Source organism: Triturus cristatus, chromosome 10, assembly GCF_964204655.1.
Source record: "Triturus cristatus chromosome 10, aTriCri1.1, whole genome shotgun sequence".
Taxonomy (NCBI): domain Eukaryota; kingdom Metazoa; phylum Chordata; class Amphibia; order Caudata; family Salamandridae; genus Triturus; species Triturus cristatus.
This window is the reverse complement of record NC_140593.1, coordinates 677,888,502-677,908,431: the sequence shown is the minus strand read 5'-3', so window position 1 is coordinate 677,908,431 and position 19,930 is coordinate 677,888,502. Positions and strand designations below refer to the sequence as shown.

The window sequence follows — 19,930 nt, the reverse complement described above, 5'->3', positions numbered from 1 at the left end:
CATCGGACCGTGTGCAGAAGCCCTTCGCGGGTGCCCTCTGAGCTGCAGCTACTCTTTTCTGTGAAGGCCTGTTATTTGTCCCTCCCTGCCCGGGATCCTCTGAGCCTCTTCGTCCCACCATCTAGGATATAGTTGCGCAGGTGCTGCCTCAGTGCCCGGAGAAGGCCCGGGCCGTTCCCTCTCAGGCAGTTGCAGATGGGAGAGATGCAGCCAGATTCACCATACGCTGTGGACTGGACACCACCGACTCACTGGGCAGAACGGTTACTTCGTCGTTAGCACTCGAACGCTACTCTTGGTTGAGGACTTCTGGCTTTTCAGTGGAGGGATTTGCCCTTTGACGGCACTTGCCTTTTTGGTGACAAGGCAGGCTCAGCGGTTGAGTGCTTCAAGGAATCTCGAGCTACAGCCAGATCCTTGGGCCTCGCAGCTACCTCCCGTCCACCTCAGTCTGCCTTTTGTGGCTACAGAAGGGGCACCCAGCCACATCCTGTCCAGCCCCGCCACCAAGTCATGCAAGCTGCCCTGCCTCTGCGTGGCTGCAGACGTGGGACCCAGTGCTCTCGTGGGTCAGGGAACAAGCAGGTGTTCATGAAGGTGATGGCAGTATTGCGTTAGAGTTTCCAAGGTGGCGCTTTCTTGGCGACGCTTTTCGTCACGAGTGGAGCTTTGGCCTCCTCTATGCCTTTCCACCTATACCACTTCCGCTCAGAGTATTCCTGTTGATAAAGCACGACCAGGCTCAAATAATTCTTGTGGCTCCAGGTTGGGCACAAAGAGTCTGCTATTCCGATATTCTGAGCATGGCCATCGATTCCCCTATCAGACTGCACCTTCAGGAGGATCTTCTGTTGCAGCAGCAGGGGACAGTTCTTCAACCAAACCTGTCCAGCCTCCACCTACTTGCGTGGGGAATCAGAGGCAATAGTTGGCAGCTTTTGTCCTTCCTCCTGAAGTCTGTGATGTCATCTTGGCAGCCAGGTGTCCCTCCACTAGATCCGTATAGGTCTGTAGATGGAACAAATTTGTGGCATGGTGCACATCAAAGGCTGTTGATCCCCTTTCTGCCCCTCTTTCAGAGGTCCTCTTGTACATACTTTCTTTGGCCCAGCAGGGTTCTGCCTTGGGCACCCTGAAGGGATATCTTGCAACTACATCTGCCTTTCTGAGACTTCCAGATCATCCTTCTTTGTTCAGGTCTCCCATTGTAAATAGATTCCTTAAGGGCCTTACTCATTTGTTTCCTCTGTCCCCTCTCATAATGCCCCAGTGGAATTTAAATTTGGTCTTAAATTTTTTTATGTGTTCTCCCTTGGAGCCTCTTCATAATTGCCCTCTCAGGCTTCTGACTGTTAAAATTGCTTTTCTTATTGCCATCACCTCTGCTTGCAGAGTTAGTGAGCTTCAGGCTCTATCTTCAAGCCTCCTTATCTGTCCGTCCATCTGAATAAAGTGGTGCTTCGAAGGAAAGCTTTGTTCCTCCCTAAAGTGGTCACACCCTTTCATGTTGGGACAATCCATCACTGTGCCCACCTTTTACCCACCCCCGCATACCTCCAAGGTAAAGGAGAGACTCCACCGTCTGGACCCAGAACGTGGGTTGTCTTTTTATCTTTGTCATACCAAAGACTTCCGGGTGGAAAATCAACTCTTCATTGGCTATGTGGGCGCCCGAAAAGATTGGGCTGTGTAAAAATGGACCATGTCTCGATGGGTTGTCCTCTGCATTAAAATATGATATGCATTGGCGAAGAAGGAGCCTCCTGTGGGATTACGTGCTCACTCCACTAAAGCAACAGCAACAACAACTGCGTTAGCACGCGGAGTCCCAGTCCTTGATATCTGTCAGGCAGCGACGTGGGCATCCCTGCATACGTTTACCAGACACTACAGCCTTGACTGCCAAATCTGGAGGGACGGGTACTTTGCCCATTCGGTCCTCCAGGACTTCCTGTTGTAATCTTGGTACGCAGACCCTCCTCCAGGGTTGGTATTGCTGGGGTATCTATTCTAAGGTAAGGACTCTACAACCAATAGTCTCTATCAGATGAACAAGTTACTTACCTTTGGTAATGATGTATCTGGTAGAGACATATATTAGTTGTAGATTCCTTACCGCCCCACCCGTCCTCCACACTCTGCGAACTGATTTCTAGAGATAGGCACTCTCCTACAGGGCCCTAGCTTTGATGCACCAGTGGTCAGTGTCTTTCATGGCTCTGCACTTCTGGCGTGGAAAGTCGTGTTAAGAACTTGCATCAGCACGAATAGACGGTGTCTATATAGGTCACACAATGTCATCCTAGCGCAGACGACGGATGCGGATCCAACTGACGCCACCTACTGACGCACAGGGGTATGTACTGCTGTTGAAAATTCTCCGGATCCAGACTGATGCCTGGGGGAAATTCTATGGTAAGGAATCTTCAACTATTATATATCTCTACCATATACATTGTTACCGAAGGTAAGTAACTTGTTCTGTTGTCTCCAATTGACTTCAATGGTGTGTAATTGCGCACAATAGTGTTTTATTTTGCGAAATTGAAAAATTCATATTTTGAAAAGGACTTACTGTAGAACGAAGTTGTTGGTCTGAAAAATTACATAAAAATCGATGTTATTTTTGCAAATTGGTCTCGGATTCATTCTTGAGACTGTGTATTATTTATTGCCTCTGTGAGTACAAGTGCTGATAACACTGTCCTCTGATAAACCTTACTGCTCACCCACACTACCACAAATAGAGCATTAGTATTGTCTGGTTCTCACTGGACTCTCTGCACAGTATACTTCGTTTTAGTGCACTTTATAGAGAGCCAGCTTCCTACAGTAATGGACTAAACATTCGATCTATATTTAGATATATAACAATGGTGAACTTGTTAATTTTTGTTTAGACGTTTTATAAAAATTTAATTTGACATTATCTTTGCTATTTAGCATTTTATATTTCAACTGAAACTATTCATAATCACATACAGTTAGAGGTGTAACACATTGCAGCTATTGCACTATATTCATCTTGTCCAGATTTCCAGACTGCTTCTCTCCACCAGATATGACTGCAACTGACGAGTCAGATCTCCAAACCACATCTCAAAAGAGGAGCTGTTTTTGTCAGTATATTATATAGAATCAATGCCAATATTAGTTAAATGGGGTGAAAACATGCCCCCCCCCCACCACTTCTTATACTTTTGTGACCCATCTAGCTTTCCATTTCAGTTTGCTCTTTCTGGAACAAATGTATTGGAGAACAGGAGGCCAATGTTTTGTAAATATTGGTAACTCCCAAACTACACCTCAGTTGTCATGTTGTGAATAGAAAGTTATGTCTTTCCTGTTTGAGGAAACCTGCATGTTTTCTATTGCAACGTATATACCAAGAATTGGCCCGGTTATGTGCTGAACACTTGCCATAGATTATCAAAACCTCTAATGGCTCCATTCTGAACTATGTCCCTACCAGTCTACGTCCCAAATTCTGTAATGTTATGTGTTCCTTAGAAGGAAACTAAGAAATGTAATAGGAAAGGCAGCAGTAGAAGAGTAACCTGCTGTCACTCTGTGGTTGCTGATATTCACTGTCTGTCCTTTTCATCGGAGGCAATTTGTGGTTTGTGTTCTAACGCACACAGTTATATCAATGCAGCACAAGTTTGACCTGTGTTTAGATCTGCTTCTTTGAAGGAAAATGGCTAATAGGATGCGCATATCGCATACTGTCCAGCTAGTGGTGCACATAGCTGTTTTTTGCAAACCTATTAGAGAGAATTGGGAGTAGAGCAGTGTTGAGGCTCTGCATCTGACATCAGGTTTCCATCCTCCATTATGGCTTGGCTCTGAAGGGCCACCCTAATGAAATTGTCACACACCACATATCTGTGGTATTACATATTTAAAAAAATCTATATTATTGGTGATGCCAGAGCATGATGTGTTGAACATTTGGGCAATGTCATGACAAATGGGAATCCTGATTGACTATTAGCTTTGGGAATGACGGTTCATTTACACCAGGGAGTAGCAAGGGCTATTACGGGTTACATATACAATTAACGTGCATTTTAGTACACCATCAGTTTCCTTTTACAAGCCCCCTGTCATGCTCCCTATATGCATATAAGGCATGTGCACAGATTACGCAATTAGCACTTTTGAAATTTGCGGTGTGCTTCACAAATCAAATTGATACATTTTCTTAGTTTGCATGCATGTCTGTGCACATTAGCAAGGTCAACTCATGTATACACTTTGTGAGCAAATCCAGAGCATAATCTGCACCTCACATTATCCTGAAAGTTCACTGTCCCACACATTGTTAATGGTGTAAATTGATTAAGATAATATTAAATAATGAAGCAAACTAGTAACATATTCTTTTCAGCCAGGGCTGAAGCTATCCAAAGTGATGCTGGGCCAAACTTATTGTGCAGTTATTAATCCAAGCCTATACACACACATATTTGCTACACCTTTCCCCCCAGGTTTGTGCGCCAGGGCCTCCTGTTCTGTGTATCATCCACACTCCTCAGCGTCCCGAAGGAACGTTTGCTGGGCGACATGACTGATGAGCTGTTGGAGGCGCAGTACTGGCTGGCAGGTAAATCCAGACTTTTCAGTGATAAATTAATTAATGGCATGTCCTCCTTAGAAAGAGCTATTAGCACTGAAGAGCACATTACATAAAGCGATGTGCATCACTCCATTTGCTCTGCTGCTGGGACCCAAGCTTATCTCTATCAGTGTACCACAATACTGACCGGCAGGAAAGCACTGGATACTACACATATCCACTCATGAACCTAGATTCTAACACTGTTGGTACTAATACTTGTAACGTGCTCACCTTGATGGTGAGTAATGGCAAACTGTTGTTGGGGCTCATATGGAACAATTCAACAATCATGCACATCAGGTGTGGGAGAGGGGAAAGGGGCAGTCTTGGTTGTTATACTCCAGGATCAGAAAAACCAGGAGTGTCAGTCCATATTGACAATAGTTAAGGTAAGAACTACTACTAGGGGTACTGCTTCTGGTGGGAGTTCTGGAAGAGGACCCTTGTTAAATTTAACTCGGGAAAGTCGCTCGTTATCTCTCTCTCTATTTATATTCCCTACGGCTTGACCAGAGTTATTCCGCTGTCCGTTGGACATTTCAGCCTGTTCTGATATTGGTTTACTATTAGGTCCAACGGAAATATTCCCTGATACACTTCCACTCATACAAATTGAGGGTTGAGGCTGAGTAATAATCTGTTCAGGGGTAGTTAATGTTATTGTAGCGGATGTCCCTGATGAGGAAGGTACCGTTGGGGCTTGTATAGGGAGAATAAACGGTGCTTTGTTGGTTACGAGCTTTTTCACCAATTCTTGTTCTAAATTCCCAAGTCTGTCTTCTAGTTTATCAAGTCTTTCTATGATAGCCAGGGAATAGGTCCTCATTATGGACTCTATGCTCCCAATCAGAGCCCTGTCTGGAGATGTCTGTATCTTACCCATCACAGGGGGGCTATCAATAATAGAAATAACAGGGTCAATATACGGAGTTACACATGTATGCGTTGGGGAAATTCCTTTCCTTCCTTCATCTAGTACTGTAACCGATCCTCCTTTGGTACTAACACCCTTCTTCTTACCAAAGTCTGCGTGATTAAATTTCCTCTTGGGAGGGTTACTTTTGCGCCGTTTAGCCGGAGGGGGGCCATGAATTTTAACTTGTGTAACTTTTCTAACCCTACTGTTAGCTACTTTTGTATGAGAAGGTATTGGGGTAATTTGCGCTTTAGTAATTACAACTGGATTTATGTTACCGGGAGTAGTAACTATGACTACCTGATTGCTATTAGTGCCCAAGGGTTCGGGTTCCCTTATAGATGTACCTTCTCTAAATATTAGAGGGATACTATCCTGTGAGGTAGTGCAATTATCACCCTTAGAGCTCGTTTGCGCCGGTGACAGCGGCAATGGTCTGTTCTTTAAACTTTCAATCGACCGCCGTCGTTCAGTTCGTAATTCTTCAAGGGTAGGGGTAATTGGGGGATCGAGTAAGGATTTCTTAAAATACCTGTCTAATGTTCCGTCTACCAAACCCACCGGCTTCACATGGCCAGGTAACTCCAGTGTTGGGATTTCAATGGACATGATGTTCATACAATGAGCCCCACAAACAAACACTTACACGGTGGGTCTATGTTAAACGATGTTCAGCCAGGGGGTCTGGCCCAGTCCAGTCTCCTCGTGTCTATGAGGGTCTTAGAGGGTCCGCCCTTAGTCCGGGCTGGGCTGAGATACTTTTTGATGAGAGAAGGGCAGTATTTTATACTAAATTGGAAGAGTGAGGGAAGAGTCTGAAATATGAAGGAGTTTTGTTCCGGATTTAGGTACATCAATTGCTATCTTTTGATGTCGTAGCTGCTTGTGTGTATCTACTGAGATTGTTAGTATAGTGGTCAGGCAGACTGGGCCCTGGTGGTTACTGCCTTGTAGACGACAAAGGTATTTCAAGGTGAGAGTGAGGTGGTCATATTTTCACTTTAAGGAGGCAAGAGTTGCATGCTGTATGCCCTTCAATGGGGTCAGTATGGAGTTAGGAACTCCAGTGATTTGCACTGTGCACTATCTAATTTAGAAAGGACAAGGAAATCTAGTTCAGGAAGGTACATTTTAATCCTCATAGAAGCAAAAGCTGGTAACTCTCTTAATACTGGACAGATTTACCACCTAACTTTCCCCAGACTCAAAATCACTCTGGTTTATTATAGACAGTAACATTTCTTCCTAACCCACATCAGTCGAGTGATGTGGGGTTTGAAGTAGTGTTGCTGTTTACAAAATACTGATGTCAGTCAATAGGGCTCAGCTAATGTCCTTTCTATTCTCACATCTATCAGAGAGGCCTGTGTCCCAACCCAGTAATTAACATGATGTGCTTGCGTGATCAAATAATAGAGAAAAGGATTAGGCACTGACAGGCCCCTTTTAGTCATTGGTTGGATCAAGACGTCCCACTTAATTCACAGCTGCTTACTACCCCATATCAGCCTTAAAAGAACCTGTCTTGAGTTGACGGAAGAACTGTAGCGGTATTCAAACACCAATATCTAATCCCCTGCGGAGGCGAGGAACTATGCAAAGAGAGAATGACTGGGGGCGTGGTGCAATAAGGTTCTAGGTAGAATTAATACCTCTCTAAATTTCTCAAGCAAGGATTGGAAGGCAAACCATAGGTCACTGCAGACATTTGTGTCATGCATTGATGAATAGTACAAAAATTATCTTTCTAGTTGTTGCAGAGTTCTGCATTTAGCCACTAAATTTTACATCTGCAAAATATGCAACAGGTTGCTCGATTTTGGAAGCGGTGAATGAGTGACAGAAGTTCTATTCTATTGGGAGGCTAGCACTAAATTAAAATCACCCATCCCATAGCCTTGGCAGACCTGCAGAACAACCTTCGAGCAGGACATTATCGAAGAATTCTAGTACAACAGCAGGTGCGAGATATATATATATGTATATCCCAACACACGACAGGCCTTTCTTTTTTTATGCAGAGATCTCCGTCCGACTGAGGAGCCTCTGCAGTTGTAAACTTACTATTAAATCAGAATTTGTGAATAGCAACAAATAGTAAACTTACACAGGGAATCACACCCTCTGTCTCCCTGATGTTGTGTGAAAATACAGCCAAATGGTTTGTCTGGCACTAATTCTACAGAAAAAAGTCTGGTTCCGGTGGATGCAAACGTATGAATTAACAAGCTGTTATCACCTGCATGTGAACCCAGTGGCTGTAAGGAGAGTAGACATAGAGAATTGGTTCTTTTATCAGTGCAGTTGAATGTTGCTACTTACTGTAATACTCTAACTGGTTTACGGTCTCTACCTTGGATACCCACAGTGTAGTGATATCTGCTCGATTTACCCCTTCCCTAAAGTCTGATCTAGTGTTTTCTTGATTTTGTTTGGATATTCTTTTATTGGTTATGAAAAAGACATCATTTATGCATTACATATATCAAAAGTATAGACCTATATTTTGGTACAGTGAGTAAGAAGATAAGGAACATGAGAGGTGCCATTGTTTGCATGCGTAAGTCCAGTGAATGAGATGGCTTATACGTCATTTAGGTTGCCTTGCTCCGTTTAGGGATGGGTGGGAGCATTAGAACAAAGTGGAGATAGGAAGGTAGCATATTTGGTGCCAGTGTTGTTCGTCCATTTACCTTGTGGTAATTAAGGATTGGTGGGGGTGGAGAGGTTACTTTAGTAGCCGGGGAACCTAGAAACTTGCCAAATGTAAGCAGGGTGTTTTGCCCTATGGCTCCTGGGATTTGTTATGTTCTCCAAATGTCTTTGATTTTTTGTGGTTTATAGTTCAAGTTGTAGACCACATGCTCATAGGATGCTATATCTTTCATGGTCGCCGTCTATTCTTCCAACGTCAGGGCTGTGATCATTTTCAGGGTTGCAGTATACATAATGTGGCCCCTGTGAGTGATGTATCCAGCCACCGCCTCTTGTAGTTGGTTATTATGTCCATGTCTTAAGGATCATGCAGTTGCGCCAACACGACTGAAGGTGGAATTTGTAGGTCTGTGGTGTCTTGCAATGTTTGCCATAGTGTATCCCAGTCTGATTGGATTACCTGGCATGACTAAAGTATATGGACTGTATCTCCTCTGGTGTGGCCACTTCGCCAATATTGAGCATTGATCAGCTGTATTCTTCGGCATGATGTTGCTATTTCGGAAAGAGTATGCGCTGGATAGTTTAAGTAATGCACTTGTGAATAATTCATATATATTTCGGAACATTTTGTCAGAGGTGGGTTATATATACAGTGGAGACCAGGTTTTGGTTTGATGTAGTCGGGAACCTAGGGAGAACCACAAGTGTGAAAGGTTTCTGCATTTAAGCATAGGCATAAAAACTTAGATTATAGACACCATATGGTCCTCTCTGGCTGGGAAGTCGAGTGACTCTAAGAATTATGCATTGTTTTAGTAGAAGATGTAATGGGTTTTGTGCACAGGTGTACGTATTTCAGCAGGATAGATGAGTTATGTTCTTGTGCATTTCAGTGAGATAATGGTACAATATTTCCTTGTGTATTTGGGTAGTAGGAGATACACAATAAATTCCTAATTTTCTCTCTTCCCACTAATCCTGTGACCTTATTTCCCCACAGATGTGGCAGAGAAGGACACAGATGCTGACTGCAGACAGCTGGCCCTGCAGAGCCTCTTGTTATTGGAAAATCTGAAACATGGGCTAAAGGCTGGCAATCCAGAGTGAAGGAGGACTAAATGCACTATCCCACCAATGCGTAGGTAGCTGCCATCCATCTTTTATGGTGAGGGGGCACACTCTGGTGGAGAATGTCAGCTTCCAACATCAATTTCACATTACAGTTGGGGTCTGTCTTTTAATACCACTGGCAACTTTGAGTTTCTAGCAGAGATAAGAACAGAAACTATTGTGGACGGCTCAAGCAGACAAGAAAATAGCCATGGCAGAGGTCCTGAATACACCTTCCTCTAAGCCAGACTATCTGCTCCATATGGTAATAATGTATTTTGCTTCCTTTTATGTGTATAGTGAACTGCAGATTACCCATCTTGTGAAATAACCCATGCAGTTGAGTATTGTGTGGAGTCAGCACTGGCATTTGCCTACGTCCCCCTGAATACCTACTGAGAGTGGAATATAAAAGACTGATGGAATCAGTTTTCAGTGAGGCTGAAAAATAATGTTAAATAAAGACTTATTTCATTGTTTTATTTTTATGAACTTGATTTTGCACAACATTTAGGAAAAATGGAGTGCATACAGCCAAATTTGAGTTTTCCTTGTCAAAGAGAATGTATTAGTGGTTAGCAGTAGAATTGAAGAGTCCATGTGGTTCTGGAGAGAACCTTGCACCACATACAAGGAGGTCATGCAGATTACATCATATCTGTCTGGGGAGTTTGATGGATGTACACAATTGTGAAAGCAGCGGGCCTCCTTTTACATGACTAGCATCTGCACAAGTCAGGTTGAATTCCAATGATGTGCAGGTAGGTATCATGCCCTACACAGAATTTCATTGTGTCCCTCTAAATACCTTGCGAACACAACACATCAATATTTCCCCTTACATACTGCAGGTATCAAAAACTTGAGTTTGAAGCAGAATGTAACAGGCTTCTTCCACCACCTGCCATTAAAGCTACCAGCCTTCCCTTTTCTTGTCCACCACAACCAATCCAGCTGCTAAGTCCACAGGGCATTAGATCTCATCTTATTCTCAAAAAGGCTGCTGCCTCTTCCACTAGGTGCCCACTTTGTCAATGACTCTGATGATGTCCCTCCCACTGGAAACAGTTAAATATGCCAAGTTTAATTAGGGGCAAGCATTGTGATGGCTTTCCCAAGAACTTTGTTGTATAGTACCGTGTTGCACAGGATGTCTTAAAACCTTTCACTGTCATTGACACAGATAAGTGTTTTTCTCGTTTGAAGAGTTCTTTCGGTATATCCACGGTTGTGAGGGTTGCACAGTAGACAAAAACATTGTGTCTGCAGACTAGGATATGGTGTCATTAAAGTTCTTTACTATGCACATTTAAGATATCTATAATTTCATATTGACAAACAGAGGTATTCAACCAGGATGCTCAAAGATATAGTTTATCATTATGAGTAGGGAAATGTTGAAAATGGTCACTATAGTAAAGGTTATTCTCTGTCCATTTTCTTCTAAACGCTAACTGAACTGTGGGGGATTTCTTTCACTTCTGTGGCCAGTCATCTTTGTATCCCTTTCGACATAAAGAACAAGTTACTTAGTTTAAGTAATCTCGTATCTGCCAGAGACTCAATCTAGCCACAGATTCCTTACATTAAAATATTCCCCAGGCGTCAGACTGAAACTGGAAATTTTTGAGCAGTTCCTCTCAATGCCAATAGGAGGCATTGATTAATGCCGTGCCTGATGTGACGTGTACGGTGCCTATATAGGCACCACCCCAGAACGCTAAAATCTGTTTTTTATGACGTTTGTGTGCCAGAAGCATAGCGCCACATAGAGAACCAATGAACCAATGTGCAGATACTAAAGACTTACAGTCTCTACCAGATAAGGCGGTGCCAAAGGTAAGAAGCTTGTTCATCTGATAGAGACTTCTTGCCGCAGATTCCTTACCTTAAAGTAGATACCCAAGCAATACATTCCCAGAGGCGGGTCTTTGAATAGATTAAACCATGAAGTCCTGGAGAACCAAATAGGCCAAGTGCCCATCGCGACAGACCTGACTGTCCAGGCAGTTGTGTTTGGTAAATGTGCACAGAGATGCCCACGTAGCAGCCTGACATCCAAGACTGGGACTCCGGCGCTAACTCAGCGGTCACTGCCTCGGCTCTCTTGGAATAAGCCCACAAACTCTCAGGGGGTTTCAATTTTGTCCAATGCTTAGCAAATCTTTATATAGAGAACAATCCATCTGGAGATGGTCTGTTTCTGCACTGCTTTTTCATTTATTTTTTGCTCCTGTGAACCTAATGAATAATTTTTTTGATGCAATCATTGTAGAACAACAATGCTCCTTTGCCCATGTAGAAAGGCGTCACCACCTTTGGTAGGAAAGAGGCACGAGTAAAACCAGCATCAGGGCTTGTACAAGGCAACTGGCATCCTGAAGGTGACTCGTGGTCCCAGGACACAAAGGGCCAGGTAGAGGAGGTCCATCAGCGCTTTCAGTAGTCCCGCTCTGGGTGTGAAAAGCAGCATCAGCAGGGGATTCAAAGTCCCAGGACACAGTAGGGCCAGGTAGAGGAGGCCCATCAGCGCTTTCAGCAGTCCCACTCTGTGGGTGTGAAGCGCAGCATCTGCAGGGGACTAAAAGTCCCAGGACACATTAGGGCCAGGTAGAGGAGGCCCATCAGCTCTTTCAGTAGTCTCGCTCTGTGGATGTTAAGAGTGGCATCAGCAAGCGACTCGAAGTCCCAGGACAGGTCGGGCCAGGTAGAGGAGGCCCATCAGTGCACCAGCTGTGTCCCATAAAGCGCTTTCAGCACTCCCGCTGTGCGGCCGCGCCCGGATCAAGGGCGGGCCCGTCCTGCACCCATCCTCAACCGTAGGAGACTCTGCTAGGCCAACACTCTAACGTATGATCCTGAGCCCCTCGGACAAGTGAACTGTTCAAGCTGTGCCTTAGGTGACTTGTGAGTAGCTGTTCAATCTTTCTCTGGCTCTTGTTTGTATGTTATTGACACCTGACCCATCTTGCCATATCAGCCCTGCATTTTCGTTTAATCTACAGGGGTTAAGACAGGTCCTTTGTTTGACCTTTGATTTAGTAATTCCTCTCTTTGCCACATAACTGTAAGTTTTTGACTTGTCTCCCCCTTACCCTAGAGACTTAGGCGGAATGACAAACCTTGACCTGCTTCTTTCTATTCCTTCTCATGTTAACCATCTGATAATGGGAAAGATAAACCTTCCCTACTCCTCAGTTACTTAGAAATCCTCTAGGCAGCACATAAACCATCTGGTAAACTGTGCACTTCCAACACAGACTATTTAACAGGGGCCATGGGCGACATCGAAAGGGAAATCTCCAGTATCATGAGGCGACTGTCCATTTGCAATCAAGGGTAGTCAGCTAATCTATTACTTGACCGCACATGTGATGGCCCGTAATATCCTCTCGGGGTGCTGTTCCAAACACGACTGCCACCTGTGTACCATCAACAAATATAAATTCACCTCATACTTCCCCACCTGACACTAGGCTACTACCACCTTCAAAACGGATGAGAACGCCATGGCCCTCAGAATGTGCAACTGAGAGCAACCATCAAAGGGGGGATTTGCCACCACGCAAACCAAATGCACTTGTAAGATCTTGTAGACTAACTCATAACAAGACTAGATCAACAATCCCTAGTTCACCAACGAGACAACTTAAAAGTTTGCGTTTTTAAGCCTTAGAATCTATGGTCAAGGCCTCCTTGGACTTCATTGTCACCAGTTTAACACAGATTGAAAGTATCACCTATAGCTGCTTGGATCTGCTGAAATCTCATGCTTTCTCTAATATTGCACCGCCTTTGTCCAGTTCTAGAGTGGCTCCTTCTGTGGCACCATCTGTTCCTCCTCAGCCCACAGTCGCTCGTCCCATTACGCATTTAAATGCCAGCCCTAGGGCCATGCAGCACACAATCGGTAACATGGGTGGGGGCACTATACCCTCTACTGTGGACACAGATTGTCAACGCCCTTCCACTCACTCGTCTCACCCCCCTGGCTACGCCAATTTACAGCGACGTAGTGGGATACCGCAGGGAACGGCGGAAAGAACTAAAATCACGTTGGGCCTAGCCGCACCATATGTTGTAATTTTGGCTAATGTACCCACCTTACTTGGTTTTGTACCCGATTCCTGGGAATCATTGCGAAACAAGTCCCTAAATTGGCTTACAGGGGTGCTGTTGAACAAGTTACCTTTGGTAACAATATATCTGTAAGAGACAGATTAGTTATAGATTCCTTACCTTGGAATTATCCCCGGCGTCGGATTGGATCCGGAGACATTTGTTTCTTAGCAGTACCCCTGCGGGTCGCTGGGTGGCGTCTGTCGACTCCGCGTTCGGCGTCGTGGTCGCCGGGATGACATAGGGGTACTTACCTAGACGCCGCCCATGCGCGCTGACGTCAGTTCTTTTTACACGACATTCCACGCCAGAAGCGCAGAGCCATGCAAGAGATTGACGACTGGTGCACAAACTAGGGCCCAGAAGGGGAGTCCCTCACACTAGAAGTCAGTTCACAGAACGGGGAGGATGGGTGGGGCGGTAAGGAATTTATAACTAATCTATGTCTCTTACAGATATATCATTACCGAAGGTAAGTAACTTGTTTATCTGAAAGAGACAGTTATAGATTCCTTACCTTAGAATAGATACCCCAGCAATACCAACACCGGAGGTGGGTCTGCGAACTAAGTTCACACCAGAAAATCTTAGAGAACCGAACGGCCAAAGAAGCCATCCCTCCGGACTTGACTATCGAGGCAGTAGTGCTTGGTGAATGTGTGCAGAGATGCCTATGTGCTACCTGGCAGATATCACTGAGGGGGACTCCATGTCCCAAAGCGGTAGTGGCTGCCATCGCTCTGGTGGAGTGAGCTTGCAGTCCCACCAGAGGTTCCTTTTTCACCAGGAATGGCAAATCTTTATGCAAAGAACGACCCATTGAGAGATGGTTCGGATTTGCAAGGCCCGACCTTTCTTCGCACCCTCATAGCCCACGAAGAGTTGATCGTCCACCTGGAATTGATGTGTGTCATCAAGTTAAAACAATAACGCACGTTTTGGATCCAGACGGTGGAGTCTCTCCTCCTCCTGGGACGGATGCAGGGGCGGAAAGAAGGTGGGCAAAGTCATGGTCTGACCTATGTGGAACGAGGTAACAACTTTGGGAAGAAAAGAATGGCATGTGCGTAGCACAACCATGTCCGGATGGACTGCAAGGAAAGGAGGTTTAGATGAAAGCGCTTGAAGCTCACTAACCAGAAAGGCAGTTAGGAACAGGAGGAAAGAGAGGAGTGATGCCCTTCAGAAACCTATTTAAAATTGGGGACTTGAAAAGAGCAGGATGGACAGGCAGCCGAAGAAAGGCTGAAATGGCCGAGAGATAGCCTTTCAGAGTGCCCAGAGCAGAGGCCTGCTGGGCCAAGGAAAGAAGGAAGAGGGGAACCGCAGAAAGGGGATCTACAGCCTTTTCTGCACACCATGCCACACATTTGTTCCACCTACAGGCATATACCGTTTTAGTGGAGGGACGCCTGGCTGCCAAGATTACATTACAGACTTCGGGAGGAATGCCGAAAGCTGTCAACTGTCGCCGCTCAATCTCCACACAAGGAGGTGGAGGCTCGACAGGTTTGGGTGGAGGACCCTCACCTGCTGCTGCGACACAAGATCCTCCTGAAGAGGCAGTCGGATCAGAGGATCGATGGCCAGTGTAAGAGCTCGGGATACCAGACTCTCCGTGCCCTGTCCGGAGCCACAAGAATGACGGTCGCGCTTGATCTTCTTCAGGACTCTGGGCAAAAGTGGTATAGGTGGAAAAGCGTATAGAAGACCGCAACTCCACTCACGACGAAAAGCGTCGCCTATCGAGTGCCGCTTTGGAAATTCCAACGCACAGAACTGCTGATGTGCATTCTCTTCGGTGGCAACTAGATCTAACCATGGCTCTCCCCACTGTCGAAAGAGACGTTGCATCATCTCCCGAGTGAATACGCCATTTGTGATCCATCACGCATCTGCGGCGGAGTTTGTCCGCACTGGCGTTCAGAGAACCTGCCAGGTGTTGAACCACCAGGGACATGCCCTGATGTTCCAGCCATGTCCCGAGGCGAAGAGCCTCTTGACATAGGGTCCACGACCCCACCCCGCCCTGTTTGTTGCAGTACCACATGGCAGTGGAGTTGCCCGTGAACACCTGCACTACTCTTCCTCGGACCGAAGGAAGGAATGCCTTCAGTGAGAGACAGATCACCCACAGCTCCAGAAGATTGTTGTGGAGCTGGGACTCCGCCGGAGACCAGAGGCCTCTGATCTCCGCCTCTCCCATGTGGCCACCCCATCCCAGAAGTGACCCATCTGTCACTACTGTGAACTCTGGTTGAGTAAGGGAGAGGGATCTGCCGTTGACCCAATCCTGGTTCGAAAGCCACCACTGCAGTTGGTGTGCAGTGCCCTCCGAGATCTGGACGCAATTGGAAAGATTGCCCTGATGCTGCACCTACTGGAACTTCAGGTCCCACTGCAGAGCCCGCATATGCCACCTGGCACGATCCACCAGCAGTAGGCCATGAGGCCCAGCAGCCTCAGGGTCATTCTCACCGAAACCCGCGATAAGGGCTCAAACATCGGTATCATAGCTCGTATATCCCAGACTCGCTGCTCGGTAGGATAGGCCGAAACAGTGCTGTGTCCAGAACCACTCCGATGAAAAGGAGCTTCTGAGAGGGAATCAGGTGTGACTTTGGCAAATTGATTGAGAACCCCAGCGAGTGCAGAAGGTCTGCCGTAGTCTGGAGGTGGGAGACGGCAGTCTGGAGGTGGGAGACGGCAGTCTGGGGTGAGACCGCCTTCAACAACCAGTCATCCAGATAGGGAAAGACTGGAACCCCTGATCTGTGCAGATGAGCTGTGAACACCGCCATCACTTACATGGACACCCGAGGGGCGTTTGTAAGGCCAAAGGAGCACGGTAAACTGAAAAAGCTCACGGCCTACCGTGAACCGCAGGTAGCGCCGGTGGGCAGGCAAGATGGGGATGTGAAAGTAAGCGTCCTGCAAGTCCAACGCTACCATCCAGTCTCCAGGGACGAGGGCAGACAGGATCTGAGCCAGAGTCAACATCTTAAACTTCTCCTTCCGGATGAAGCGGTTGACATCCCTGAGGTCCAAGATAAGATGCAGGCCTTCGTCCTTCTTGGGCACTAGAAAGTAGTGGGAGTAACAGCTACGACCTATTTCTGGCAGAGGGACTCACTCAATGGCTCCCTTCACCAATACAGCCGTAACTTCCTGTTGGAGAAGGGACAAGTGATCCTCCAACATGCGGCGGAATGCTGGTGGCATGGATGGAGGGGCAGTCTTGAAGGGGAGGGAGTAGCCCCTTTGGACTATTTGCAAAACCCATCTGTCCGATGTGATGGTGGACCAGTGGGGGAGGTGATGGCGAAGCCTGCTGCCCACTGATCTTTGGTGGCCCTGAAGGGTTAGACAAGGAGGGTTTGGAGGCTGCTGCATAGGGGGCGGTGTTGGGCTGGCCCGCCCTCTGGCACCCTGACCCACGTCGCTGGGTTCCACGTCCCTGGCCGCGCATAGACCGGTTAGTTTGTGCCGGCCTGTGACTCTGGTTGGCATGTGGTGGGGCACCCCTTCCGTAGCCACGAAAGGGACGAAAAGCAGACTGCAAAGGGCGTGACGACACTGCGAGGCCCAAGGACCTGGCCGTAGCCTTAAGAGTCCCTAAAGCGCTCAAGCGCGTTATCTGCCTTGAAGCCAAACAGGTGACGCCCATCAAAAGGCATGTCCAAAAGTGTTGATTGGACATCCCCCGAAGAGCCAGACGTCCTCAGCTGGGCGTAGCGTCTGAGTGCTACCGACGTGGAAACCGCCCTGCCTAGTGAGTCGGCGGTGTTCAGTCCACACCTAGTGATGTACTTTGCTGCGTCTCTACCCTCTGCAATGGCATGGTTGAGTACAGCCTGGGCCTCCTCCGGGCATTGTGGCAGCACTCGCGCAACCGTGTCCCACACCGAGTGCTGATACCGGCTCAAGAGACATGCAGTGTTGACCGACCACAGTCATAAGCAGGCAGAAGAAAATATTTTCTTTCCAAGGTGGTCCAGCTTCTTGGATTCCCTTTTCGGTGGAGCGCTGCCTTTGGAGGAAGAGGCTTGAACGACCAAGCTCTCGGGGTGAGGGTGTTGGGAGAGGAAAAGTGGGTCGCCCGGAGGTGGCGTTGGGCGTTGTTCCTATCCACAGGAGTCCCTGTGTTGGGCTTGGACCAGGAACCCAACAGGACATCAGTGAGGGCTTCATTAAATGGCAGCAAGGGCTCCGAAGAGAATGCCGCTGCATGAAGCACCTCAGTCAGGAGGTTAGTCCTGACTGCCACTGTAGGAAGCTCGAGGCCCAAGGCGTCAGCTGCCCTACGCAACACCACTGCGTATGACGCTCCCTCCTCCATAGCCACAGTAGGGGGGAAAAGCATGCCAAGGTCTGGTGATATGTCCAGCCCACTGGCATCACCCAGTTCCTCTCTCCCGTCCAGCTCTTCCAACTGGTCAGTTAAAGGGTCACCAGACCCTCCCAGTCCTCCTCATCATTATCCAACGGTGAAAGGGAAAGCCAGGGTAGAACGTAGGTTTAAAAACACCCTCTGGCTCCGACACCGGTGTCCCTTGACTTCGGTCTGGCTCAGCGTTCATATCGAGTGGGAGGCCGGGGTCGATGCTGGATGGGGATACAACCGGCGTCTGAGTCGTCGGCAGTCGAATCGGCGTTGGGGAAGGACCAGTGAGGTCGACCCACTCCAATCCGGATCCAGGCCTGGATCCAAGGGGAACCTGTGGCATCGGGGCCGGAGCCACCAGCGTGAAGGCCATGATCCCCCAACTGAATCCGCAGGGCCCAAAGACTCGAAAATAACTCGACAAAAGTCAAAAAAGTTTTGTCAAAAAGGGGCAAGCTTCTCTCCGGATCTGCGGTGGATGGCGCGGAAAAAGAAATAACTGACGTGAGCGCGCATGGGCGTCGTCTAAGTAGATACCGCAGCGTCATCCCGGCGACGCCAACCACTGATGTGGGGACGACCGACGCCACCCACCGACGTGCAGGGGTCTGACGCCTGCGGGTAATTCTAAGGTGAGGAATCTATAACTAATTGTCACTTTCAGATTGATGATTTTAAAATGGCAGGAAGGGTGCAATGGGTGGGTAAGGCTTCTAAAAGGGTAGAGAATGACTGCAAATTCCTGACTTTTAAATCTCACAGACTGGTGCACTCCATCTTGAATAGAACTATTTTTTCCATCAAGCCACCTCACAAAATATCAGTACTTCTGCTTGGCTTCTTTTATCATCCTCACCCCTCCACTGGCACACACAAACCATACTGGTACGTTAAACCATCCCTTTCCCTCAGTTATCACATTCCCTAATTTGTTTGCAATTCCAACTCGCAATCTTTCTGAAAGATTGGCATTATTAGAGGTTGACTGACTCAGCTTAGTCACATCAGGTAGCCATTGCCAGACATGACGATGCCCCAAAGTAAGGAGGGTGTTTATCACTCCGCTCAATAACACCAGGAGAATTTGGTGACAGTATCAGTTTCTTCCCTGTTTCCATTGATTATAATTCATTTAACCTCCCATGCAAGGTTGGCAATGCTGTGAATAAGGGCCACCAGAGGTGTCCCCTGATAGGCTGTGCCTCCCCATCCCTGTAACTGCTAGTAACGTGTCCGCTAGTTCCACTTCCATTGCATGTCTTGAGGACAGTATTTCAATTTCCTCTTTCAGATTACTTTTTCTGGAATGTGGCCGGATTGCGTTGGAAGGTTAACATTGCAGACGGGTGGGGGGGGTGGTTTAGTCACCCAATTTCAGATTCGATGCCTCCAGGAATCCTGGACCATGGAACCCATTCACGTTAACGGGTATAGAACTTTTTGTGCCCCAGCAGCATCTATGACATCTGGCAGAGCAAAGGGCAGCTTAGCAGTTTATATTTGCAACTATTTGCCACTGCGCAATGTCATGATCCCAGTATGTTCAACTAATCAGTATCAATGTTTTATTATCTTGTAAAGTTGTGCTGATTACATTTTACAGCAATGCCCAGATGAGTGATTTACCGATGGTGCTTAATCAGCTTGACTATAATCTTGATATGCTCCACATGGGTGGCTTAGAGGATGTATTCACATTATGGGGGGGGGGGTGGGGGGGGGGGTTTGATTTCAACATCTACCTGTGCCCCTCGACCTCAGAAAAAACTTGTGGAGTAATGGACAGCCATGACTGCAATCTATCCCACTTCTCACACAGTTCCTATGGTGACAAATTAAAATAAAGATGCTTTTCAGGTCGAGCCTAGCGCAGCGCACATGCGCTGCTCTAGGAAAACAACCTCTTGGGATCGCTCTAGACTTCCGGCCTACGGCTTGCGGTTACGAGCAGCGGCATGCGCAGTGTGCCATCTGTTTTGTTTCAGATTTCACACGAGCGCACGCGCATCACTCGCTTCCCGCTGCAGCTGCATTCCTCGCTTTTACTTTTGCCGCCGCAGGCGTGCTTGTTGTATTTTGAAAAGACTTTACAGAACAGATTTATGTAATGATTGCTGTATAA

General features: G+C 47.0%; 1 protein-coding gene across 3 annotated transcripts in view; it reads left to right on the top strand.

The window, feature by feature from the left end:
• TELO2 (telomere maintenance 2) overlaps positions 1-9,787 on the top strand; it is an 831,249-nt gene extending 821,462 nt beyond the window's left edge. For 2 of the 3 annotated variants that reach the window (XM_085628170.1, XM_085628172.1), the window contains 2 exons: positions 4,491-4,606; positions 9,196-9,787. In XM_085628170.1, the coding sequence (XP_085484296.1) occupies positions 4,491-4,606; positions 9,196-9,302 (223 nt within the window). In that variant the 3' untranslated portion in view covers positions 9,303-9,787. The remainder of the gene's footprint in view (positions 1-4,490; positions 4,607-9,195) is intronic. The other variant, XM_085628173.1, reaches the window with a different exon arrangement.
• The last annotated feature ends 10,143 nt before the right edge of the window (positions 9,788-19,930 follow it).